This window comes from Eleutherodactylus coqui, chromosome 3 (genome assembly GCF_035609145.1).
Source record: "Eleutherodactylus coqui strain aEleCoq1 chromosome 3, aEleCoq1.hap1, whole genome shotgun sequence".
Lineage (NCBI taxonomy): Eukaryota > Metazoa > Chordata > Amphibia > Anura > Eleutherodactylidae > Eleutherodactylus > Eleutherodactylus coqui.
In genome coordinates this window covers 100,241,763-100,269,263 of record NC_089839.1, presented here as the reverse complement: position 1 = coordinate 100,269,263, position 27,501 = coordinate 100,241,763, and the positions used below count along the sequence as shown (strand labels likewise).

The following is a 27,501-nucleotide window of genomic DNA, read 5'->3' as shown; positions in this document are numbered from 1 at the left end:
AAATCGATGCAGATGCTGCAGCGTGTGTGCTCCGTCCCGGCTGCCATTTCAGCCATGCATCCTAGCCACCCTCCGGCTCACCCCTTCGTCCTGGGCACCGGCAGTCACCTCAGTTCCACCAGCCACATCATTGGTCCCTGACGGCCGCTCCCAGGAAAGCAGAGTAACTTGGCTTGAGCCTCCCTGCTACCGACTGCACGCTGTGCTTGTACAGTGAGTGGGGTTCCGCCTTCTGCTCTGCCGCTGGGGAAGCCATTTGCTGCTGGGGGTGCACTGCTGCAGCGGCGGCGGACGCTGTATGGCTTTTCTATAACAATTTTGTGCACTTCCAGGACTTGCAGCCGAACAAGCTGTGCAGCCAATCGGGTAATTGCACTGTCCTAATGCTATCCTGTAGATGCAGCACAGTGTAGGATCATACTTTTGTGGATACTGTGATCTAATTTATTTGAGTAGAGGTTACTTGGCTTAAAAACATTATGGAATGTTAATGTATAACACAGTTCTATCACAACTGAAGAACAAATTGGGAATTGGTGAGAAATGGGGTATATATGGCTTCTCAGAGGTAGCAAGCAGTTCAGCCACTAGCTAGTGTTTCGTTATAAACAAGAAGTATAATGAAATGGGTTTTGTTGAGAATAACAATGTGATTCCCTTCTATTTAATAGCGAATTTTAATATAAACATTCCATTTGTTTTATTCTAGATGACTACCCTTCACCACTTGATTCTCTAACATCTGTCACAGAACCTCTAAGTCCCAGAACAACGAGGGTTGATCTTCAAAGGTCAAAGAGACAATTCCGTTATTGTGGGACCAAAAACATGGAGCTTTCGGACAGTGATAGACCTGTTAGCTTTGGTTCAACCTCCTCCTCCTCCTCTTCCCGGGATAGTCATTGTTCATTTGGAAGTCGAATGACCTTAGCATCAAACAGCCACATGGGTTTGTTTCACCCGGATAAGGAAGCTGGAGCCATAAAACTTGAGCTTGTTCCTTCCCGTCAGCTGTTAAATGATGGGCTTCGGACTAACTACAGCAGAGAACAAGGCCATGGAAGTTCAAGAGAAAAATACTCAGATGAGAGAAGGACTATACCGTGGAAAGAATCTAAAGGATCTGTCAAGAACTGTTCAAAAGCTGAAGTTGTGGAGCCCAGCAGTCCAAAGCTCATGTATGTTGATAGAGTGGTCCAAGAAATCCTCCAAACAGAGAGGACATATGTACAAGACTTGAAAAGCATTGTTGAGGTAAGATAAAGTACATTTTGCAAAAGAATATATAGACCTTGGACATAACATTTGTTACATACAGTGAAGAGCCAAAGTGACTAGCATCCACAAAAACAATGATGATAGAGGGGCAGGCCTTGGGGGGCGCATACCCTGGGTTTCGGTTACCAGGATGGCCAGAGTATTTAGGCATAGAGCTAAATTGTGGGCTCCTTATGAATTGTTATGATTAATGTAACGTGAGACATACGCTTTTTCATCAGTGTTGTATTAGGCTGGTTTCGCATCAGCGTTGGAACCTTCAGTTGGAGGTTCAGCCACAGATCTGGCTCAAAATACTGGAATTCTGATAAAATGCCGGGCAGCTGAGCGGAAACCAAACGGAACCCATTATAGTCAATGGGGTCTGTTTCGGTGCTGTTCAGTTCTGTTTTGAGACTGAACCGAACGGCCATGAGAATTCCTCTTTCCTGCTCCCTGAACAAAACAGAAACCTGGGCGCAGGTGTAAAACCACCCTTTGATTAAACCATGGACCCCTGGTAGACAGTGATAGCTTTGTTTTTGTAGGGTTAATTATGTGGCCATTTGCAACTTCATGTGAGCACGGCTCAGCTGCACCCTATGGTCTCTTCCTGATGCCCCAGTTCCCTATAAAAAGACTGCACTTTAAAAAATATGTTCATTGTTTTATGACAGATGACTGATCTTGAGGCTAAGATTAGATGTTTCTTGAGACATCACTGGGTAATAACGCTGGAAATAAATCCTTCACTGTAATGGCCAGTTTTCAGAGAATACTTCACTTGAATGTGTTTTGCACTTGTCTGGGCAAATATCCACTGACTCATTAACATAAAGTCATGCTCAACAATTTTTCTGTAAGGCCCGTTTTTCTTCATTCATGATACCAGTTTTAGATTTATAGGTCTCAAGTACTGAAAGTTTCTGCGGGTCTTGTGCAGATTTTAACATTGTGACTCATGTCACAATAAAGAGCTGTACAAACAATGGACAATGAAAAGGAAAGAAATAAACTTCATTGTGCTAAGCACATTGCAATGATGACCTCACCTTAAGGAAATAAAGTATGCATGTCGTGAATGCTAGGTGATTTCCAAATTCTTGATGTTGATTTATGGGATGTGCAGTACGCATTAAAGTATTTTTGGCCAAAGACCTTTTCCTTGCTGGCATGGTGTTACTAACTGACTTCCAATACTGAAATTATCAAACTTGACTTGAAGAAAGACATACAAGCATTGCTGATGGTACGAATGCTTTTTGTGCTACAATTCATTGTTCTTCATTGGAATGATAATCCACAGTAGGAGAACTCTGCAGGAAAATGATATCCATAAAAAGCAGTGTAAAGGGGTTGTCTACTTTTTACAATCAATTTTCATTAGAAGTGATCCCAAAAATGAGCTGATCACAGCTGATCCCACTGTCAAGACATCTAGCAATCATCTGTAGTTTGCAGGGCACCCACAAGTTTCCAGCTCTTCCGTACCACCACCAGAGTAAAAATACTTTTAAATGAAAGTATGTAATACATAGTAACATAGTATTTTAGGCTGAAAAAAGACTTGTGACCATCCAGTTCAGCCTATTAGCCCCCAATGTTGATCCAGGAAGGCAAAAGACCTCAATGAGGTAGAAGCTAGTTTTCCTAATTTTAGGGAAAAAATTCCTTCTCAACTCCAATCTGGCAATCAGAATAATCCCCGGATCACCAATCCTTTTGACGTAATCGGTGACATTACATGTATTGTAAAGCTCAAGAAAGGCGTGAAAGCCTTTTTTAAACTCTTACCGAATTCGCCATTACCACGACCTCAGGCAAAGAGTTCCATAGTCTCACTCTTTCAGTAAAGAACCCCCTTCTATGTTGGTGTAGAAACCTTATTTCCTTTAGACCCAGAGTGCACCCCCTTGTTATAGCCCCTGGTATAGGCAGATGATCTCTGGATTCCCCCCTAATATATTTATACATAGTTATTAGGTCACGCCTCAGCCACCTTATTTCTAAAGTAAATAATCACAAATTTGATGACCTCTCTGGGTATTGTATTCCCCCCATTCGATCTATCATTTTTTCTTAGTAGAGATATTAAATTTGGCTCATTAGACTACCATGGAGATGCTGTTAAAATCTTCACAAAACCAAGTCTAAAGGTCCATTTACACTGAAAGATAATTGCTCAAAAATCGCTCAAATGACAGCTTGAGTGACAATTTTGAGTGATCATTTTTGCATAACTCTAAGTAGCTAATTAGCTACTTAATAGTTAATGCAGGCGGAGCAGGATACAACCATGATAACTCAGAGAACAAAGCAGCTGTTTTGTATATGCAAACAGCTGCATTGTTCTCGGAGCTTTCAACTGGTGTCCCGCTGAGAACTGCCAGCAGGTTACCAGCTGAACAAATGCTATCAGCAATGCCTGCTGAGAAAATCAGCTTGTGGCGCTGATAACAGTCATCAGTGATTTCCAGCTTGCTAGAATCACCGATGAACGAATAGTGTACGAAAATTGCACCATGGCTGCGCGTTTAGAGGCAATGGTTATTGCTCGAAAGCCATCTTTTTGAGTGATAATCGTTGTCTAAATGGGCCTTTAGTTGAAAAAGGGGTGTCTGTGCTGTGCACCAACACTTCCTTATAGTTTCAATATGGCCATTAAAATGACGCTCCTACTCAATATTAAATCTACAAGACACAATATATGATCTATGATGTTCTTTATACTCTGGAGAGTACAGCGTGGATTGTAGGCAACCGGCTGCAATATATTTACAAGGAAATATCTCATGGGAGTAACACATTAAATCTGGCCATACTTGACCATCTTTTATTGGAAATTGCATGGCAGCATGCATGGCCTAAAAATCACATTTTCATTCTGTAATGAAACTATTGAAATCCATGAATAGCTACTGAAGTAGTCTTCAACTGACCAATGAGTCAGACGGCAACCGAGCTCGCAATAATAGGCTCTCCCATCAGATCTTTTTTGTTCCTGCCGTATGTGGGTTTATCCCGCATCTCAGTTCTCTTATGGTCGGCGTAAGTGAAACATTATGACTCCACTGGTTTTATTCTGCAAATGCAAGCAGAGAAAATCTTGTATAGCGATTGTGTAGATGTCAGCATTATCCGCTACAATCTGTCTTTTAACCCACTTTCTGGTACTTTGTCAATGACATAGCGCAGCATTGCTATACAGATGAACATGAAAGTGGTTTGTGTAGGATTGGATAAGTTCCACTTTAGTCTCTTGCATGTGATACAAGAAAAAGAAGGGTGTGTGTAGAGTACTGGAGGGAATACTCCTTACTCTTTCCGCAGAAGTGCTTAAGCAGTCACTGCTGCTTCGTTGCCCATCGGACTTAAATTGAATTAATATTTGTATGTTTAGTTAAAAGTTTTTACTGTATCTGTCACCACTGCGCCATCACCTAACATCCACTTGCACTTTTACATTGATATCATAAATTAAAGAACATAAAGTTCACACCTTTTTTTTTTTCAATGCATAACATAAAAAAAATGAAGCAACTTTGTAATGTCTCTTGATCACAAATTTTCTAGAAATTGTTTTGACAGATCTTGTCAGACCTATACATCTCCATCGTAACAGATAATTAGCCCTATATAGTCAGATCCTGCTACTTGTCCCTACAAATATTAGGTTAACAAGTAGAAGACATTAAAGGAATTATGGTTACCATGAAAATGCATAATAAATGCTGTTAAGGCCAAATTTATGAAAAAAAACTTTTAATCAAGACCTACTTTATTGCAAAGTTGCTTTATTTTTCACTTTGGACATACGTGTGCAATAAAATATGATTGGTTGCCTCGGTGGAGTTGGCGTTCAAGGGAAACAAAAACAATCAGAATTTTGTCTCTAGAAAAGTGAAACTGGAAGTTCAAAATAATTGGCAGTAAAAAGTCATTTTAGTATCGGACAATAAACATGAACCAGCTGTCCAGGTGGAGGGTCACCGTGCAGGTCAGGCAGGAATGCACAAGATGAAGAGTGCTTGGACTGTGATTTTGAACTAGACTTTTTCTAAACTTTTTCAATACTGTGGGAAACATTTGTGAAATTAAAAACTTTACAAAGTGTAAAGGTCACAGAAATCCTACACGTCTATACCCTGTAGCATTGTGAAACAGGTGGGGCATCAATATATGTAGTCAGGAATTTGGAGAATCAAGACCTAAGGTATTATCACTGTATAGAAACAGAAAAAAGCTCCCGAATATACAGTAGCAATTTTGGTTAAAAAACATTTGTAGAGTTAGCCTAGGACCATTATGCATTCCCTTAAGGTATAGTCATACTATTATATACATCTGTCATTGACCCACTGTGTGGTACACTTGTTTTATTTGTATATAGTTGTGTTTATGTATATATAATTTTTTTAAATTTTATGCTGTAAATTTTTTTAACTTGTTTTTTTTTTACCATCTGTGTTCCCCGTGATGTCATATAACAGCACTAGGGGTCATTCACATTGTATTTCTTTTTTTTTATTTCATATTTTTCCATTGTATCTGGGGCATCCATAGGAGCCCCAATTACAGGGGAAAACCTCCTCCTGTAGTGACAGGTTAGGACCCTGCAGCTCTCCCATGACAGGGCACCTGGTGGTTATGTGATCGGAGGTAATACTTGTAATTTCACTCTTTAGTGCATAGCACTCAACGAGGGCTATCTAGTATGAAAAGGCAGAAGCAGTTAAAAAAACATTTCTCTTCTCCTCCGGGTCCTCGGCTGTATCTGACAGCTGAGGTCCTGACCTGCTCCTGCTTGATTGCAGAAGCAAAGGTTTTAATTCTGCGACGTACTTCTGCTATTTGCGGGGATTAAAACCCAGGACCAAGCGCAGTATATTTACCGCACTTGATCCTTAAGGGGTTAAACAACTTTTAGGTTAGAAATGTTAGGATGTAATTTATGACCTGGATATAGGAAAAGCGAAACTTGGAGGGTAGAGAAATGCATACACAAAAAGGTTCATACGTAAGTGAAACACGAGGCCATTATCCATGTGCCTCTTTAACTTCCCATCTATAGAGCATTTAAGATGTGATCCTAACCTCAATATAAGTGTAAGGAGAACTGTTCTAGTCATTGATTATTATCCATCTGGAATGGTGTTCCTATCAGCCATCATAGCTTTAGCATTTGGAGAATGTATTTCCAGTGCTGGACCAAGAACAGAATATTGCTGGTATGCCTGTTCTATGTAAAAGCCATGTGTTCAGTGGGATCAGATCCCATCATGGAAAAGCAGGAAAACGTTTGTCAAAAAATACATTTGTAAAGGTTTTCCTGCCTCCCTCTGATGGTTTCCAATCCTATTTTTGCAGATGAACATGTGGTTCGCACATAGTTATCGTACAGGCGTGTGAATGAATGAAGCCGAATTCTGAAGTTTTAATGAGTTTGCTGACCTGATGCCTTGAAGAGTTCTGCCTATCTATACAGCCGAATATGTGGGATATAGACATCCCCTAATGGTTTCTACCAGCTAAACTAATGCTTCAATAATCAGGAGAAATTCTGTAGAGATGACCGCTCTTACTTGTAAGAGATCCTGTTTTCCTGCAATGTCTACCAGCTGGTAACCGTTATCTTATATCCTCAAAGGTTAAAGGGAGTCTTATTATTAATTTCCCGCGAATCTTAGTCTAAACAATTGACTTGATGATTTACACATTTTAGACAGTGCTTTTTTCTATTTCGTAAAAGTTGAGTTCATGGCTCTTTAGGACACACTATCCCTATTTTGAAGTTACTGAGTGTGCTATCTATAAAACTGTATATTTGAAATGGTATACAACATGGGGATCATGGTCTACAATATGAAACACCCAAAACATGTGGAAGATTACCAGGGGCATTTTTGAAGTCTTAATAGATTCAGGACCTGGGACAATGACTACCGCAGTCTTCTATGCGAACATATGTTGTTGGCAGTCCTCAAGGTACCCCAGCAGGTCATGTTTTAGGATACACTATAGTAAGAGCACCTGTGATAATGTCTGAGGCATGAAGAATATGGAAATCCAGAAAACATGACCTGTTGGGGGAGCCTTGAGGCCTGGCGTTGGGGAGCCTTGAGGCCTGGCGTTGGGGGAGCCTTGAGGCCTGGCGTTGGGGGAGCCTTGAGGCCTGGCGTTGGGGGAGCCTTGAGGCCTGGCGTTGGGGGAGCCTTGAGGTCTGGCGCTGGGGGGAAACACTGCATTAGGCTTTGTCCTCATAAAATCATAGAGCGTGTTTTTCTGTGAAGGTCAATATGGAAAAGGAAATGCTGAAATCAGTTATTTGGGCTTGTTTTAATTAAAGGGGGGAAAAAACACTTTTTAATTCCCCAATGAATATGTGGCTTACTTTTACGTGTAGGTAAAGGAACAGGCGCCTAGAACATGATGTGTAATAAATGGCTAGATTCATTTTTTATTAGTGGCTCTTTTTGTGCTGATATGTAACTTAAACATTTAAGTCTGAGAAAGTTGAGAAACGTCTTCTTGCTATTTGCAAAAACACCTTCTATAATCCATCATAGTTTATTTACAGTATTTTCAACTAAGACAGTTGATGGCAAAGAATGAGGAAATTTTGGATAGTCAGAAAACGAACTTCCGAATTACAGGGAATAACATGAAAGGCCTGGGCAACCACCGTCAAAATATTGTGTTTTTATAGGATTTCCATTACATGTAGTGAAAATAACCACCTAGTGTGAGCCGGAGTAGTGTTACACACATACTGTGTGAGGCCCTACAGGAGCTTTTGTTACACTATTGAACTCGAGTCCTATAAAATTATTCTGGCTGTTCATCTAGAGTTTAAAATGACTCATGTGAATTGCAAATGAAAGAGGACCTTTCAGACTTGCACGGAACTTGTGTCTAGCTGACTGCTTAAACAGAGAGCCAAACCTTAGTAGTAGTAATTCCTTGTTTCGAAAGGACACTTGTGACCACACTGGTCCTCAGATTAAACTAGTGTAATATTCCAGTCAGTAGGCCTACCAGGAAACGTATTATAACCGATTCTGAAATGAGACCTGAAGATGGCCATGCACCTCAAATAGTTTTCCGGAGAATGCTTGTTCACAACTGCTATCCTTCCGAGACAACTAAGGGTTGTATAGACCTACGGATTTCTTGTTGGACGAAGTTCACTCTTGTAGCCTGTTTATACAGCAGATACATTATTGGCTCATTCAAACGAGAAATCATTCACATTCACTGTATAGGCCAATGAGAAAGACTGACGAGCACTATGTAAACTGAACGATAAGTGAACGAGCCAACGATGATTTTTATGCTGCATAAAATGAATGACGAACGAAAAGTGAATGATTTATCATTTGACGGTCGTTCATTGACTGCGCTTAGACTGAACGATTATTGCTCACTTTTGCTCATTTGAACAATATTGTTCCATGTAAAAGGGCCTTACATGTATATTGTTCTCCAAAGGAAGTGGGAATAATTAGAGATGTGCAGCAGCTTATATCAGTGACGTTTCTCACTTGATCACAAAAGGATCAGGCATGTTGCAGTCCGGTATCCCAATGCATCTTTCCGCCAATGTCAGCCATGGAGGCAGAATCGGGACACACCATACACTTTTACATTCTCCACTGGCTCTGGCCAAAACTATTGCATTGGCCAACATTCGTTGAATGAGTATGACCACCCTTTTAGGCTTGTAGACAAAATCCAGTAATTCTCTGAGCGAATACTAATTATGTACTTTGTAACAGTATTCCTTGCCATTCACTGTACTGCCTGGGTAGTAGAGCACGTTTGTAGCCTGCAGCATAAAGTATTTTACAGAAAGCCAATTTACAAGCTTAGACAAAACCCCCTACTTAAAATGTCATATGTTATAAATACCAGATTACCCTGCTCCTAATTACTACACCCAACCAATCTTGCCGATCTTTCTTCTGTAGGAAAAAGGGCTCAATAACTGGAATTATGGAAACCGGAGTGGAGCCTTTAGGAACACACTAGAGAAAGAGACTAAGGCCAGGGTCACACAAGTGAAAGCGTATTTGCACGCGCATAAGCATTGCATTTTTGCGGAACGATGCTTTTTTGCATGTGCATCAGCAAATTTAAGTGTACTTTTTGCGTCCACAAGGCATGTTCAATTTGCATGCAGCAAACAAACGCAGCAAGATAAAAGCCTAATTAGTTTGAGTTTTAGATATGTTCTTTTTTAGAGATGAGCAAGTATACTCGCTAAGGCTAACTACTCGAGCGAGAAGTGCCTTAGTCGAGTATTTGCCCGCTCGTGTCTAAAGATTCGGGGGGCGGGGAGCAACGGGGGAGAGCGGGGAGGAACGGAGGGGAGATCCCTCTCTCCCTCTCTCCCCCCGCTCCCCCCTGCTCACTGCCGCAACTCACCTGTCACCCGCGCCAGCAGCCGAATCTTTAGACACGGGCGGGCAGATACTCGACTAAGGCACTACTCACTCGAGTAGTTAGCCTTAGCCAGTATGCTTGCTCATCTCTATTCTTTGTCCAATGGAATTACGCAGCGTTTGTACATCTCCTAGTGTATTGCATGCGCTTTTCCGATTTCTATCGGGACCTTTTGTGTGCAAATGTGCAGAAAAAGTAGAACATGTTTTTTTGCACAACCAGAAATACACGCATGAGACATTAACCCGTTTTTTTATCAATATATTCTATTCTCTGCGTATTGCATGTGTGAATATGCCCGTGTGATGCCGGCCTAAGGTTTCTTTTACATGGAACGATACATTGTTCGCACCAGTGAATGATGACAACAGAGGCAGATACATCATTTGCAATTTCATTCAGAATTGCATTCGCAAATCATTCAGTCATTCACATTTACTATTCCAGTGAATGTGAACGACTAAACAACTGCTGCTCACATGCAATGACATGCGAACGAGTGAACAATAATTTTAATACCTGCATAAAATAAAAAATGGCCGAGAAGCAAAACAATCCTTATTTCTGGTTCAATCGTTGGGCATGTTAACACTGAATGATATCATTTAAATTCGCATAGACCAATGATTTTTTTTGTGTAAAAGGCCCTAATTCTACTTTTCCGCAGCATGTTAAGTTATGAACAACCGCCTTTATCCGGTCGCTATCATTGGCTCCCATAGGAGCACATTGCAGTGGCTGACGTGTTCCTACTGGAAAGATGGTTCCAGGACTATCCTTGAGGCCCAGCCTGAAAGCACCTGGCGCTGTATTGGCCCGGCCAGGCGCTTTTACACCGCAGGAATATGGCCATGTGATCTGATGCATTGGAATTCAATGCATCAGATTGTAGCATATATCGGACGGCCGTGCAAACGGCGGCCGATATACGCCCGTGTGAAAGAGCCCTTAGACAGGCAGATCATCGTTGAGAATCGTGAACTTCTCACTCACTTATCGTTCAGTGTTTCACATGTCTATGTGAATAAGGAAGATGGAATGCCGTCATCCAAGGGGTGGCGCTGCAGAGGTTCTGCCTTGATTTTCAATTCCCTGTCGTTGCATAGACCTGTATAAATTGTCGGACATTGATTTGCAGGAATGCTGCCATCCTACAGTTGGCGCTGCAGAGGTATTCTTCCATCTTCCTTATTTAAAATTTGAAATTTGTTAGGAGCAACCGTATTGCGGTCATGCGGACAAAGATAAGAGAAAAATTATTGTGCCACTTAGAGGGCGGGGGGGGGGGGGTCTTCAAACTCAGATTCAGAGAAAAAAAACCTCCCTGTGGCCTGAGGAATCTGATGATAGTCCTAATTAATTTTTCAATGCTCTTTATTTTTAAATGAAGTGTTGACCGTAAGTACAGCAGCAGGTACAACAGGTACAGCAACGCGTTTCAGCATAAACTTATGCTGTTATCGAGACTCCAAATCTTCCTTATTTGTATGTTTCCCAAAGGAGCATGAATGGCCTTATAAGTCTCCTCACTCACCTTCTAGGAGTGTTCATACCCTTCTCTACACACTTCTATGTGAAACACTGAACAATCAGTGTTTATATACAACGAGAAGCCAATAAGCCGATGATGATTTTTATGCCGGCTGAAACTGAACAACAGTTGTTGGCTCGCGTTCAAGCTGAACAATTATCATTCCCGCTTGTTCTTTTTGAGCGATTTTTGGAATGATAATGGTTACATCTAAACGCACCTTAAGTTTACAGGGCTCTGCTGAAGCTCGTTAACATGGAAAACCTAATTTAATCTAATAAAGCAAGAGGTTAGTTGGGTGGAGAAAGAGGCAGCCAGTATAAGTTGCGTTGCAGACATGGCAAAGTCATTGAATACATCAGGTGATGTGAAATTGGGCTTAGTGACGATTGCTGTAACAACATCACCGATTAATGCCAACATGAGCGTAGGATGTGTTAGCAAACCACGGCGACCAACTGCTGTAACACAAAGTTTAATGATGAAAGTACAAAATTACACTTAACAGCCCCATAAAATGTCTAGTTGTTGTTTTTCCTTTGGTAATTCTAGCAATGTTTAGAAGGCTCTAGGGGTTGTCTAGATAGCTGCTTAATTGCTTTTAAAACTTCTGATCACCTTTCTTGCACCGCAATGGGTAAAAAAAGTCCAGAAGACCATAAAGCAAAAAATATATATTATCTATACATATAAATAATGAAGGAAACACTAATGTGAAGTCATTGTCATTCTGTAATCTGAATTGATTTGTTCCAGACCACATGTTTCAAACTCGAGGCCCGTGAACTGAATCCGGTCCGCTATGTCGTTTTATGCGGCTCACGATGAGGTCCATATACAGAAGGACCAGCTCTCCACTTTCACTAGAGGACGCAGCCAGCGCTTGGCAGAGGTGGTGGCACAAGCACAGGGAGCGGGGGCCATCTTGGATTCTGAGCTCTGGCATGCACCTCCACAAAGCTCTATTCTGCTGCTCACAGGTGGTGACACAGATCAGACAGCATACTTCGGCACCCTAGCCATCCTCCTGAGTATTAAGTTGGTGCTAAAGAGGAGGAAGACCAGAAACCCCATCATAGCATCGAGCGTCATAGCAATGTTAAGTAGTAGTTATATTTAGGGTTCATTACATGGCCATTTGCAATTCTACTTTTGAGGAAACAGCCCTCACCACCCATTTCTTAGCTGACTATTAATCCTAGTTCTTGATGGGCAAAATAGCATAAGCCACTAAAAAATCTGAAGGGTTTAAAAATATGAAATACAACAAATCATTCATGGATCCTTTAAAAACGTTAACCATGATGCCAGATCCTTCCTATTTATTAAAGGGGTTGTACAGTTTCAAACTATTGGTGAGATTATCTGCAAGACAGATTGGTGGTACACCGCAACTCCAGACCATATTGGTCATCTGTACATCAGGTTGCTGTGCTCTTGCACTGAGGTGATTTTCTTCAGCAAGTAGACTGCTCCATTCTCACTGTTGTGGCCAGCTACTGCAGGCAAAATTCCTATTTATTTCAATAGCTACCTCGCCTGCAATACAAAACCTGGCCACTGCAGTGGGAACAGAGCTGTCTGCTTCCTGTAAACATCAGCACACTGGCCCGTAAAACAAGTAACCAGTAGGGATTACAGGACGCAGACATCTGCTTGTTGACTATTCTGCAGATGACCCATTAATAGTTTGCAACTCGAGGACCCCTTTAAAGATCATCATGTTAATCCTTTTCTTTGCATCTGCTGTATGTACTATACATTGTCTGTTGAGAGTTTAATATCTTGTAAAAAATTAGTTTTTTTACATGAGAAAACACCATGATAAAGATATGTAATATCATATGTCACAGCATGTACTTTTAATACTTCCTGTAGAGTGAAATGTATCCGTAAGTACACGGTATATTGTCTTCTAATTGGCTTTTCGCCTTACATTTTTAAACTTTTAATTTTTAACCTCGGTGTTCACGCTGATAACGACTTTCTCACCATCTCCTCCTTTTGTATTGAGAGGTCATTTAAGACAACGCACTCAAGTGTTATTTATGCTCCTCAGACATTCAGGAAAACCCATGTCACTATTTGCCCCGGGGTGTTACTTGCATAAGTTCAAGAAGAAAACAGGTGGTGCTGAGACAACACTAGACTGTCAGCGTTGAGGAGGGATTATATTTATGTTGCTTTCATTCTCCATAGTGTGGAATACCCACAGTGGCTTCAGATTTCAATACCTTGTCAGATTTTGTGAATGCACATTTTAAATTGTGTGTTTATATTTTTTAATCCTTAACTATAAAACACATATAAAGTCACTATGAACAATTTCTTTTAATTTATGGAGAAAACAAACATACACCCCCCCCCCCCCCCCCATATCAAACAGAAGGTGCAGAGTGCATTGGTTGCCCTCTATTGCCCCAGGCATAAGTATAAAGCATATCCTAATACCTAATCTATTCATGCAGGTAGTGGTATAATACTGACAAGACAGTCCATTTCCCTTCTCCAATATCCAAGCCAATTATCCAGCAGTATTATGTCCCAACTGAGGATAACACTCTTGTGGACATTCCTATAGGAAAGAGACAATGCAAAAGTTAAGAAGATGAGACCAACGCAGACCTATCCAGCCAAGGGGTTCATAATGGCTCCTATTTCCTTCTGCATCCTATTTCTGCGCTACAAGCTTTCAGGCCATGTAAAGCATTTTCACCACTGCAAGCTTCAATGAATCAGAAAGTGGGAGATCTTCCACATATCCTAAGACACATACGTAAGGCATAGGGTCTAACAGGACCACGTACATGTTAGTAATAATATATAGTATGGCTCCCGAGTACCTGGTCAGTCGGTGGCAGATCGAAAACGGATGAATAGGATCTGCAATCCTAATCTTATTGCATAAGGGAGAATTTTGCCATCCTATAGAATGAAAGAAGAGTTCTGTACACTCTATGTAAGACATATACCTGAGAAAGCCTATGGGACTCAATAAGTTAAAGTGTTAGGGTCATAACAACTATTTTCTGCCATTGTGAAACTTCAGTAGGACCCAAATCGCTTTCCTACTGCTCTCTTAAAAAAACTAGAGGAGATCAGTCTAATTCTTTCATTAATAAAGATTTGTATAGCTTAGAACTAAGACTGGCCGAGGACTCAGAGGAGCCAATTGACTCGGTCAAAAAAAAAAACGATAATACGCAACACGATTTTCCTCAGCTATTATGATAATCACATCAACTGAAGCTGTAGGTGTTCAGTAGTTGAAAAGCAGCTTAAAATGCAGTAAACTGTTCCAATTGACCGTTTTTATAAATCTGGGAGATACATCCTATGCCCTTATATTTCAATCTCCCGAACCCCTTCTAGCTTAGTGAGCTCCGGTAGCCATGGTGTGTCCCCCAAATGGACATATATTGTATGCATCCTGAGATGCCGAGCATACCCAGCACCTTCCACCACACCCAATACATTAAATTTATGTGTTTCCAATGCTTCTAGTAGGGAGTCGATGTCAAGAAAGTTTTGTCACGACCAACAAATACCTGTCAATTGTACTTATATTAGTGAAGATATGAGCAAGAGTCATGATTTTTACTACTTATCCAATTGAGAACTTTACAAGACAACCAGAAAAAACGCTGCTCATGGACCCCAAAAACCTCATAGTAAGTAGTGATGAGCAGGAGTGGATTAGGAACCTGAAGTGGCTGTGGGAAAAAATTGCAAATTGACCTCATGTTACAGGTGGGCCAAAACTGTCAGTAAGTGGGACGAACACAAATGGGTAGGGGTCAGCAAACGGGCAGCTGCAGCCACAATGGCGGTAAGAGATGAGAAGCCTATGCAACACGTATATCTGACATTGGTCACAGCAATCACGTGACATGACCGTGTTTTTGAAAGTCAGCAGGGGACATGAGTGACATAGACTGCAGCAGCTGAGAGGTAAGTATTTTATTCAAGAGCCTACGGACTGGCCCCAAGACCCAACTCTTTCAGGTCCTCGGCTGTGACTAACAGCAGAGGACCCTACCTGCTCCTTCAACTTTGCAGGAACGGGAGCTTTTACACATGCACCATACTTTTCAGCCTGGATTAAAGCCCAGGAACAAGTGCCATAAACTTATGGTGCTTGGTCCTTAATGGGTTAACATAAAATAAAGGGGTTGTCTTCATGAGTTGTTAGAGTGGATAATGGACAGCAGTTGGTTGAATACTAGTTTTGGCTTCATACATCAGAAGAATATATAATAAAAAGATAAAATACTGTTGATATCTACTGGAAATAGATGAGTGTGCAGTCGTATGTATACATTGACCATGAATAAAATAAATAAAATGTGTTAGCGGGCAGAAGAAACATGAAAGACCTCACAGATGTCTCCGACTTATATAAATAATATATGAAATAAAAGAGCTGTGCAGTCTGTACTTGACAGTGCTAAATAATACAATTTAGGAGACCTCCAAACTTGGTTTATTTGTGTAAGTGAAACTGAATACTAAAGATCCAATCCAGTGTGCTCTGGATTTGTTATTTTGGATTGTGTATTGGAATATGTCATGTGTCTTTCGTTTCACCTAGTAACCTTATGCCATAATCCGATATGTGCTTCAGAAGTACCTGATACAACCAAAGTCCTCTTTTTGGGACTCTTAGCCTTAAAGGGGTTGTCTCGCGGCAGCAAGTGGGGTTATACACTTCTGTATGGCCATATTAATGCACTTTGTAATATACATCGTGCATTAAATATGAGCCATACAGAAGTTATTCACTTACCTGCTCTGTTGCTAGCGTCCCCGTCTCCATGGCTCCGTCTAATTTCGCTGGCTTCTTGCTTTTTTAGACGCGCTTGCGCTGTGCGGTCTTCTGCCTGGTGAATGGGGCCGCTCGTGCCGGAGAGCTGGTTACCGCGTCGTCATCGTAGCTCCGCCCCGTCACGTGTGCCGATTTCAGCCAATCAGGAGGCTGGAATCGGCAATGGAACGCACAGAGCCCATGGTGCACCATGGGAGAAGACCCGCGGTGTACCATGGGAGGCAACTGCAGTGCATCCCTGGGAAAGGACCGGCGGCCATCTTAGGCAGAAGATTTTTATAACTCCTTATTTCGTCGGATCGGTGAGTAGCAAGCGGTTTAAAAACCGCTTTAAATTGCTATTTTATGCCAGGGTGTGACAGGGGGAATGGGGTAAAGTAAAATTTTGATGCTTGCCGCGAGACAACCCCTTTAAGGAATCTCTCTTCTTAGAGCCCTTTTACACGGGCCAATAAATTGGTCAGTGTAGCTACATGCCCCGACTGAATGACAAATCAGAATTCATTCACTTCTCATTCGTCGTTTAGTTTCTGCATGCCAAAAACTGAGCGACGGATCGGCTGTGTAAACAGGTGGTGGTTTATTTTATGAACCACCACCTGTTTACTGTGAATGGAGGCAGACTATCTTCGGCCCACTCCTCCTCCATTCATTAGCGATCCTTGTTCCTGTATAAAAGCATTGCTGAAATTACCTGTTGGACATGTGCGCCGTATAAAAGAGCCTCCTTACTTTTGCATCAATAATTTAGTTCCAAACGTCGCATCTAGAAAAGATAGTTGTCTGAGACAGAGGCCGAATGCACACGGCTGGGTAAGATTCCGAATGCGGGATTCCGCGGCGGAATCCGACCCTGTGCCTGGCCAGTGACCCCTGTGTACCTGTCTGCAGTTGTGTCTTTTGTAGTGCGGATATGCCGGCCAGTGCACATGCACAGTTCAGAAAATGCTGCGCTGTCACTAGGCGATGACATTGAATCCGCGGCCCTTCTGCAATGTCAATGGAAGCTGTCCACGGGAGTGCAAAATCGCAATTTATTTCCATAGCATGTCTATGGCCAATAATTGCTGTGGAATCTGTAGACGAACGCCCGCTCTGAATTCCACAATGCAAATACACCCGAGTTCATTGGGCCAGAGTCTCACAGGTGTAAATACTGTATTAAATATGTTTGCCAATGAGTTTTAGCGCCCAGTATCTTGTGGATGGAAAATGCAGTGTTTTCAGTTTCTCACACATAAGTCCTAGATTACAAACAAACTAAAATGAACGATAATTGTTCAGCTTAAACGCAAGCCAATGACTGAACAATGAACGATAAGCGTTCACTTTTCATTCATCGTTCGTTTAATGTAGGCATTAAGACCATCGTTGGCTCATTTGCTTATCAGCAATCATTCATTTGTTCTCATTCACTTATACCTTAAATGTGAAAGACTGAATGATTCTCCTCTGAATGAGCCAACGATGTATCTGCCTGTCTAAACAGGTTCAATGAGAATGAACGAGTGAGCGTTGATGTCTCTCGCTTGTTCAAATGATAAATTGACTCTTCCAAAAGCAGACTTGCTCTTGTAAATGACCCAGACTCTCAACACTGATCACACCTGTAAGCTAATGAGCAAAAGAGAGAATGTCTAAAAATTGCTACAGTAGTTTCATGGCCAAATTAGGCTTCTCAAGAAGATCCGAACCATTTAGTCCTCCAGGGTGACTATTTACCTTCAGTGTAACCCTCCTTGCATTTTTTTTAGGCAGGTGAAGGATAACTACACTCAGGGTCAGACTCCCCCACCAGAGTATTGAAGAATTCTCTGTGCCTTGTTACAATAATGGGCTCCAATTTGGAGACGAGGTTATTTGATGCTGACATTGGAGTCAATCAGTTGGCACTACAGATGCTTTTAGACAAAACGATTTATCGTTCAAACGAGAGAAAGTGAACGATAATCATTCAGTTTAAATATAGACACTGCCTGAACGACTAACAATAATCAGACGCGTTTCGTTCGTTCTTAATTTTATTCAGGCATAAAAATCATCATTGGCTCCCTTGCTTATCGTTTGGTTTAAACCGCGCTCGTTCAGTGCTTCTCATTCACTAATAGAGCGAGTGTGAAAGACCGAACGATTCTGAAGATTCTCGTTTGAACGTGGCAATGATGTATCCGCCTGTCTAAACAGGCTGCACGAGAATGAGCGAATTAGCAGTGATTTCACTCGCTCTTTCAAACGGTAATCTACTCGTCTTGAAGGACCCTCAGGCATATAATGCTTATGCTGTTGCTTCACAAATAATCTACTAGACCTTATTGAATTATTTGTCCTCCGTGTGCAATAAAAAAATGTTTACAATAGTGGATGTGCACACATTCTGAATAGATGAAGGTTGGAGTTGTTTTCACTGGTGGGCTCAAGAAACCCTAGACATACACAGCCTGATAGTGGTTGATAGCAGCTACTTTGACCAACTGGCCTTATAATTATCTTTCCAATCAATTCAGTAAGCTCTTAACATTAGTTGCAGTATTACTTGTGTACTCCTGTGGTTCAATAATACCATCTATAGGCGTGTCGTTCTTTTGACCTGGCATTGATTCGTTGCTTGACTCGGTGGGAAACCTTTTATATCTTTTTGGCAATGTCATATGCCAATGTCTGGACTGATTTTTAGCTAAGCCAATGATTTTATTCCTTAACATCATGTTTCTTTCTTTTACCTCAAATTTTATCTATGTATTTAATTATTTACTTAATTTCAGGATTATCTCAACTGCATCTCTGACCAAACAAGACTTTCCTTAGGAGCAGAAGAGAGATCAGCCCTATTCGGAAATATCCGCGATATCTACAATTTCAACAGGTTTGTCGATTCATGATAAAACAAAAACTGCTATAGTTTTAAAGTATTTCTTGATTGTGCCATCAGACAGCCCTTTTTCAAAATATGGTGCTCGAGGCGAACAGCTGACTGTTTCATGTCCTGCTTCCCAACACAAGCAAATAGCTGACTTTGCCGAGGAAACCATTGCAGCAGTCATTTTCCCCGTAGCAACCACCGTAAGGGAAGTATAGTGTAACCAGATGGGCAATCAGATGAATTGCTGTCCTGTAATACAAGGATGGCTCAGAGTCTATCAGAATGGGAGCTGCTCTTAACAAAGCAAATTTCCACTTTGGCTCAAAGAAGGGGAGCGGGGGACCCTGCTCTATGATGATCATATCCCCTAAACGAATGTGTGAAGAGGAGTTGTGTACTTGGTCCAGCCTTTTTAATGTGAATCTACAAAAAAATGGTATCTTGGTGCAACTCTCCAATGAAAGGCGTGAGATGATCTTATGAAATATCCAACTTCTCTTTTATTTAGTGAATTAAACACCAGGAAAAGATACACATTTTGGGGTGAAAAACTTTATTAGTCAAGCTGGCAAATACATCACTATTGGGAGCGCAGAGATATGGACCTAAAGTGCTTGTGGCACCCGGAGCGGAGAGGACCGGGCTGTGGCACCCGGAGCGGAGAGGACCGGGCTGTGACACCAGAAGAAGCGAAGAATTGTGATGCATTTCCTAGTTTGATATTGAAGAGGTTTACTCCGAAATCTGTCTCACAACTTTCATTGGAGATTTGCTCCAAGATACCAGTTTTTTGTTTTTGCATGTCTAGTCCACCCACCATTGGTGGGTCTACCTGGTTGGCCGCACCTCCACCATCTGCCTTCTATAACCTTCCTCAAAGCTGTTTGAGTCCTGGTCTTATATCTAGGACTCAGGCTTTTGACACTTTTGGCTTTGCTTCACCCCCCTTTCTTTCACCCTTAGTTTTTTTTTAATGCACAGGTAATTGATAACATACGTGTATGAAAAGCGTGTCTTTATTTTTGTCCTCATTCTACACCTATCCAGAGCTCTGGTCACAGGATGCGCTCACACGTGATTCCACACCAGTAGCACTGGAACAATCACTAGCCTGTATCTTTTTTCTGTGTAATAATGTTTTTTTTTTCCTTTTCATCAGTGAACTTCTCCAAGAACTAGAAAATTGTGACAATGACCCAGTTGCAATAGCAGAATGTTTTGTTTCAAAGGTAATGCACACAAAAAACACCCACCACACAAAGGGCATTCAGAATAAGTAGCTTTAGGCTGGCTGTCCACAGGCGTTGCGATATACTGCCGCAGGAGCCACTGCAGGGGAGCATTATGTCACCGCGATTTTTCATGATGAACCTTACATAATGATAGATCATTGTGGAAAATCGCGGCATGCCTCGATTTTTATACGCGAGCGGAAAATTGACGCGATTTTCCGCTCGTGTACATTGGGCTGCGCTTTTCATTTTATCCTATGGAAAGTGTTCATTGCATTCCTTGAGTGCGGATTATCGCCGCGGGTAATGCAGTGAAATATCGCCTGTGGACAGGAGGCCTTATATACCGTAGTAATTTTATAGAAATCATTTGTGATCTTCAATAAAACAGAATAGATAAAATCAAAGCTAATACAAATATGGCTTGGAATTAAACGTGCTGCAGTCATGCAGTGTTTGTGGGGACATTTTTTTTTCTATTTTTTTGTAGCCAGTTCCATTGAAGAAGAGTAAGGGCAGTTCCTGCCCAGCCTGAAATGGGTTGGAGTTCTGGTACACTTTAATATAAAGCAACGTTTTAAGAAAGGTATAGAAAAGTACAGTTGCTGATATGGACATAAGGGGTGCAGAAAGAGACATTAGCAAAATAACATCTCTGGTCATCTGTGGCACTTGCCATTTGCCATGTAAACAAGCAAGCACACTAAAAACATAAAATACAATGGAGACACAAAACAGAGGAGCGTTCTATAGAAATGGCTTCTGATCAACCCTAAACAAAAGCAATAAATGTAAAAGAATCAGTACAGAAATGCAATAAAATCGTATGTAATATTTCAATATTATAAATCCTTGCATTGGAAAATGTAAGTTTACAGAAACCAGGAAAGGAGGAAAAATGCAGAAGTGCAGCTTCTGCATATTTTTTTTCAGATAGGTATGCTTTAGGGCTTATTCACACGAGCGTATATCGGCCCCCGTTTTCACGGCCGGATGACATAGGCGACCATCTGATGCATTAAATTCCAATGCATCAGTTCAGATAACTGATTGTTTGGTGTGCGTAAAAACAGTCACCCGAAAAAGATAACTGATCCAAGTTAGTTCTGGACCTACCTTTTCAGCCGAAATACACCAGCTGGTCCCATAGACTCCTATGGGAGCCTATGGGAGCTGCCAGAAAAGGGAGGTGGGAGGGAGTTTAGCAGCGGCTTTGCTAAACTTCCTCCCCCTTTCTGCACCCTGCCGGCTGTTGGCAAAGGTAGGGGGCAGGATGGTGCAGGAGATTAGGACACTAGCTCCTGCCCCGTCCCCTCCTTTTGCCAACAGCCGGCATGGGGCGGAGAGAAGGGTGGAAGGAGTTTAGCAGAGCTACTCGCCGCACCCAGGCCATCTGGACGGGTGCATAAACGGGAGATGCAGCAGTGACTTGGTCATGACCGCCTCTCATTCATGCGATTTTCGGCCGCGCTGCAGCCATGACATGGCTGGCCGAAAGTCGCAGCGCCTGTGTGAAGGAGCCCTTAAGGTAATTGTATACATGCACGACTATCTGTAGATGCATCAGATTTTATGACTTGATTGGTCTAATTTTGGACTATGTGTGTTACCGTCTAAGTAAAGCCCCTTTAAACTACCAACTATTACTTATTATATATTCAGAAGAATGAATGATTATGCAACTGCTTTTTTCCCCAGAGTGAAGAATTTCACATCTACACACAATACTGCACCAACTATCCGAGGTATGTCTTCCCCGTCTCGTTGTCCTCCCCCGTCTCGTTGTCTTCCCCCGTCTCGTTGTCTTCCCCCGTCTCGTTGTCTTCCCCCGTCTCGTTGTCTTCCCCCGTCTCGTTGTCTTCCCCCGTCTCGTTGTCTTCCCCCGTCTCGTTGTCTTCCCCCGTCTCGTTGTCTTCCCCCGTCTCATTGACTTCCCCCGTCTCGTTGTCTTCCCCCGTCTCGTTGTCTTCCCCCGTCTCGTTGTCTTCCCCCGTCTCGTTGTCTTCAGTGCACATTTATTGCCAATTTGTTTACAAAAAAATAAGTCTGAGTGGTTGGTTCTGGCAAACTAATTTAGGTTTCTTAGAAGACCTCTTGAAATTCTTAGCGTTCTTATATGTTTATTAAAGGGGTTGTCCCGCGCCAAAACGTTTTTTTTTTTTTCAATAAGCCCCCCGTTCGGCGCGAGACAAACACAAGGGATGGGTTAAAAAAAAACAAAACAGTTTAGTACTTACCCGAATCCCCGCTCTGTGGCGACTTCTTTCTTACCTTAGCACGATGGCCGCCGGGATCGTCACCCACGATGCACCGCGGGTCTTCTCCCATGGTGCACCGTGGGCTCTGTGCAGTCCATTGCCGATTCCAGCCTCCTGATTGGCTGGAATCGGCACACGTGACGGGGCGGAGCTACGAGGACCAGCTCTCCGGCACGAGCGGCCCCATTCACCAGGGAGAAGACCGGACTGCGCAAGCGCGTCTAATCGGGCGTTTAGACGCTGAAATTAGACGGCACCATGGCGACGGGGACGCTAGCAACGGAACAGGTAAGTGAATAACTTCTGTATGGCTCATAATTAATGCACGATGTACATTACAAAGTGCATTAATATGGCCATACAGAAGTGCTGAACCCCACTTTCTTTCGCGGGACAACCCCTTTAAGTATTATTGTTCCAAGGGGTGCCCAAAAACAGGATACAGCAAAGTATCGTGGGTAAGGGTGTTTTCACATCTGCTTTAGAAGCTTCGGTCTGAGGTTCTGTCGCAGATCTGGCACAAAATACCGGACACTGCATGCAGAGCTTTTTCTTCCTGGCTAAGAGCTGAGCAGTTGAGGAAAAACAATACGATGGGACAGGATAAAGTCCAATTGTGGTATCTAACGGATGGAAAAAATTATCGAGATCCATTGAGGGAAATTTTATGTCTATGGCTGATCTACTGTATGTCCCTGTACATGACATCATGTATCTGAGCAATTATAATGCCTTTTAACAGAAATCACAGTAGTTGTTGCTTGTCTTTGTATAGTTGCTATTGATTGAATTCTGCAATTAGAATTGAAGTCACCTTTATATTTACAGGTCAGTGGCTGTGCTAACAGAGTGCATGCGAAACAAGATTCTTGCAAAATTCTTCAGAGAAAGGCAAGAAGTCCTACAACATAGTCTTCCTCTGGGGTCCTACCTTCTGAAACCGGTTCAAAGGATCCTTAAGTACCATCTGCTGCTGCATGTAAGTGTTCACGAGAGAACAGTTAATGGAGGATTGATGATATTTAGTTATTGTTGCCAAATACAAATCGAGACTGATAGGTTGGCTTACGATCAGTTACTAGGTGTGGCTGGCAGTGAAAGTCATAGTCTTGATTACATAGGCTTATAGTTTTGATGACCTAAGGCAAGTCCTTGTTTGCTTATTATTACTGCTAAAAGGTTTAAGATTCTGCCACCAGCGCTCTCAAGACAACTCCGTATCTGTTGGCTAAGAGAGAAGATAAGACCTAATAGAAATATTGCCAGAAAAAACATTGACTATATTACATATTTTATTTCGGCACATTCATTGTTACTTTGTATTTATCTACTAATCCTATAAAAGGAAGTTACAGATTATAATCTTGCTGTCATATCTACTGGTGCAGTCATGCCGTGTGTTATAATATGCTGTACTATAGACCCGCTCAACAAAATTGTTTCCGCTTTAATAGACGTTGCGTAACCTTGTATGATATGGTCGCCCATTTATTTGAATTGGTGATGTATTATACTATTTTCCCTACAGCTAAATGAGTAGGCGGGGTTTATATTGAGCAGGATGGCGAGTCGATCCTATTCCATAAAAGGCAGATGCTGCCTGTCTGTGATAGCAGACACCCACCAACAACAGCTGTGATCAGCGGTAACAAGAATTGTGGTTGTTTGCCCTCTAAATGGCACAATCATTGTTCGGGCGTCCCAAATGGCCCCTCTTTCAAGATGACCGTGGTGTACCATTTGCTTACTATGGCAGCTGGGGGCCTTCTGAAGGCTCCCACAGATGCCATGAATAAATGCCCATGAAGGTATGTCTATGGCATGCCTTCATAGACTGCCTGTCAAAATGCGGTATAATGTAAAATGTTTTTTAAAATATTGGAGAAAAATAAAGTGACACTTATTTAAAAATAAAACCTTTTCCGATATTAAAATAAATGAAATGCATACATGTTGTCACCATGTCCATAAAAATCTGGTATATCAGAGTAACGCATTATTTATCCTGCAAGGTGGACGTCATCAGAAAAAAAAATACACCGTGCCAGAATTGTGCATTGTTAGTCACGCTGCCTTCAATAAAAATTTAATAAAAAGCAATCAAAAAGGTTTAAAGGTCTTTTACATGGGAGGGATAATTGACAGAACGATTGTTGGTTAGAAATCATTTGTATTTGCCAACAACATGCAGAGCGATTCAGCAGCAAACAATAAATATGTCTGTATCACTTTTATGTTTATCTAAAAAAGCTTGTCTGTAATGCCTCCCGTGTAAGCGGGAGTTTGCTTGTCGTTTGCAGTAACATCTCTATGTTCATGCCATCACTTCTCTCTACTCCTCTCAATAGCAATAAGAAAAAAGCACTATGACTGTAACTTATAACCCAATATTATTATACCCAGAGACAGATGGAGAGCTTCGTATCAATGCAAATGACCGCTGCAGAAGGTAAGTTAACTCTGGTGTTGACAGCAGGGACAGCAGCAACAACTTTTGGAGGCCAGACTGGCCACTTGGTTAGGCAAATCTCCAGTCACCCCGCCCTAATGAAGAGGTCAGTCCAGTATTAAAATGCATTGCTGTTGTTCCTGCTGACAATAAGAGTTGTACTTCCCTTCTGCAGTGGTAATTTGAGCCGGTACAGAGCTCTCTGTCCCCGGGATCGTGGTCTGATGGTCAGCTCGGGGTATTAGAGTCCAGAAAGGAGAACCAGGCAGCAGTCCATTCTGAAAGACATTCCAAGCACTGAGTCTCACACTATTGGGCCATGTGAGCAGTGCCAATTTATTTGTTTATTGTTACCTACAAGGTAACTGACGGACATTGACTTGTGGGAATCCTGCCTTTCCAATAGGTGGCGCTACAGAGATATTGTTCCATCTTCCATTTGCATAATTCCCAGAGGAGCATAGATGGCCTTATAAGTCTCCTCGTGCCTCCTATGTGCTTTCTCTAAGGAGAAATGATACCCTTAATCACCAACATCTATAGGTCTCTAACTAGCTAATCCAGAAACTTACTGCACACTGATGAGGAGCAATCACCCCAAAACAGCTGTCTGTGTATGGTTATTCAGGCTTTGGCTTACAATTCCCAATTATTGTTACAAGTCTTGTTTAAAAAGTCTGACATTGACTTGCAGGTATGCTGCCTTCCAATAGGTGGCACTGCAGAGGTATAGTTGCATCTTCCCATTTCCAGTGGTCTGTACAGGAGCTCTCTGTCTCTGTTTTATATTGGCAATTGCCACTCATTGTGGGCAATTTATCTGCTCATATAGAAGGATCTTTAGTAGAGATGAGCGAGTAGTGCCTTATTCGAGCACCTGCCCGCTCGTCTCTAAAGATTCGGCTGCCGATGCGGGTGAGCGGTAAGTTGCGGAATTGAGCAGGGGGGAGCCGGGGGGGAGAGAGGGAGAGAGAGATCTCCCCTCCGTTCCTCCCCGCTCTCCCCCGCCGCTCCCCGCCCCCTGCCGGCACCCGAAACTTTAGAGACGAGCGGGCAGGTACTCGGCTAAGGCACTACTCACTCGAGTAGTTTGCCTTTAGCAATTATGCTCGCTCATCTCTAATGTTTAGTAAACTTTTCCAACCCTTTTTGGGGACTATTTGTTGTTAAAAATTGCACTTGGACAGTTTACCTTGGAAAATAATTTTAACTTTTTTTTTTTTAAATCATATCATTTTTATTGACGTTATAATTTTGTGAAATAATACATTAAAAATACAAGTATGATGGAAATTAATTTCTATAAAACTGTATTATATGGGACTACATGAATCTGCTGGAAGATGTATCATACCGTTACTACTTCAATGTTACAGGAGATATCGAACCACCTGGATAAAGACACAGAGGGGTATGATGTTGTCCTTGATGCCATTGACACAATGCAGCGGGTCGCATGGCATATTAATGACATGAAAAGGAAGCATGAACATGACATCAGACTTCAGGTAGCTATGTCTTTGCTGGGTAAGGTTGTATTGATATGGCCATGTGTGAGTTGCCCCTGTAAAAACTGAGCTAAAAAACACTACACAAGACATGGACACTGTCCGTGTGCTGTGCGGCGTTCCCAGACTATGGTCACTGCATGCCTGACTCTGCTCCATCTTCATAGGACATACAGCAATTTTCAATGGTCCATGAGACAAAATGGCCTCTGAGTAGCTTCATAGGCTATTATGGTGGCTATGAGCTGTCCATGGAGTACATGGATAGCAAACAGCCTGAAAATATGGCCATGTGAATGGGACCTTAGGGACCAAAAGAGTTTTTCCTTTTTTGCCTTTTTTTTTTCTTTCAAGCTTAAAGGGAACGTGTCACATCCCCACAAGACCATAAAGTAAGTGATAGTGCTGTTAGTGGACGTGACGGGGAGCCAGGGGATGTATTTTTTATACATGGGAGGCAGGATTTTTTTTAAATTTAATTTTGACAACCCCTTTTAAGACATATAAAAAGAGCCCCCTGTGCCCTTGTGCCCCTTTATTTCAGGGCGTTCTTTATTTTTTGCTATTGATGACCAACAATAGATGATTGGTGGGGACCCGCTGCACTGATTCCCAGGGCTGGTGTCACTGCAGTCAGGAAATAGCCAGTGCTGGCCACAGTGTAGAGGACTGGGTTGGTATTGCAGGTGCAGCTTAATTGAATTCAAAAGGAGCTGCGCTGCAGTACTAACCCGGGCCGCTGCGCTGTGGTCAGTGCTTTGTTGACCCCAGTGACAGCGGCACCAGAAATCAACTGGTTGGCAGGGATTCAATGCTAGAGGTCCCCATGTTTTCCTTTTAAGGTAGTAGAGCTCCCTGCACCCCTATGAATTGAGTTCCCATGACTCTATAGTGTAATAGAATCCCACCTCCAGTTTCCTTCTCACTACAAAAAAAACCTTAATGCCTTCTCCGTCCGAACAATTAGTGCACAGTAACATCTGTTTCACACACAGCAGCGCTGCACACACTTGCACGCACGACTCCTCCGGCTGTAGCGCTACACATTCTCATGTACTGCCCATTGCTCAGTTCAATCAGAGTATAGCACAACGACTCCTCCGTTTTCCAGTTCATCAGTGACATTAGGAGAAGGAGGA

At 42.1% G+C, this 27,501-nt stretch overlaps 1 protein-coding gene across 3 annotated transcripts in view; it reads left to right on the top strand.

The window, feature by feature from the left end:
- PLEKHG1 (pleckstrin homology and RhoGEF domain containing G1) overlaps window positions 1–27,501 on the top strand; it is a 251,462-nt gene that overhangs the window by 191,875 nt on the left and 32,086 nt on the right. For all 3 annotated transcript variants that reach the window (XM_066595929.1, XM_066595927.1, XM_066595926.1), the window contains 6 exons: window positions 710–1,254; window positions 18,818–18,918; window positions 20,075–20,144; window positions 21,846–21,892; window positions 23,234–23,384; window positions 26,231–26,362. In XM_066595929.1, the coding sequence (XP_066452026.1) occupies window positions 829–1,254; window positions 18,818–18,918; window positions 20,075–20,144; window positions 21,846–21,892; window positions 23,234–23,384; window positions 26,231–26,362 (927 nt within the window). In that variant the 5' untranslated portion in view covers window positions 710–828. The remainder of the gene's footprint in view (window positions 1–709; window positions 1,255–18,817; window positions 18,919–20,074; window positions 20,145–21,845; window positions 21,893–23,233; window positions 23,385–26,230; window positions 26,363–27,501) is intronic.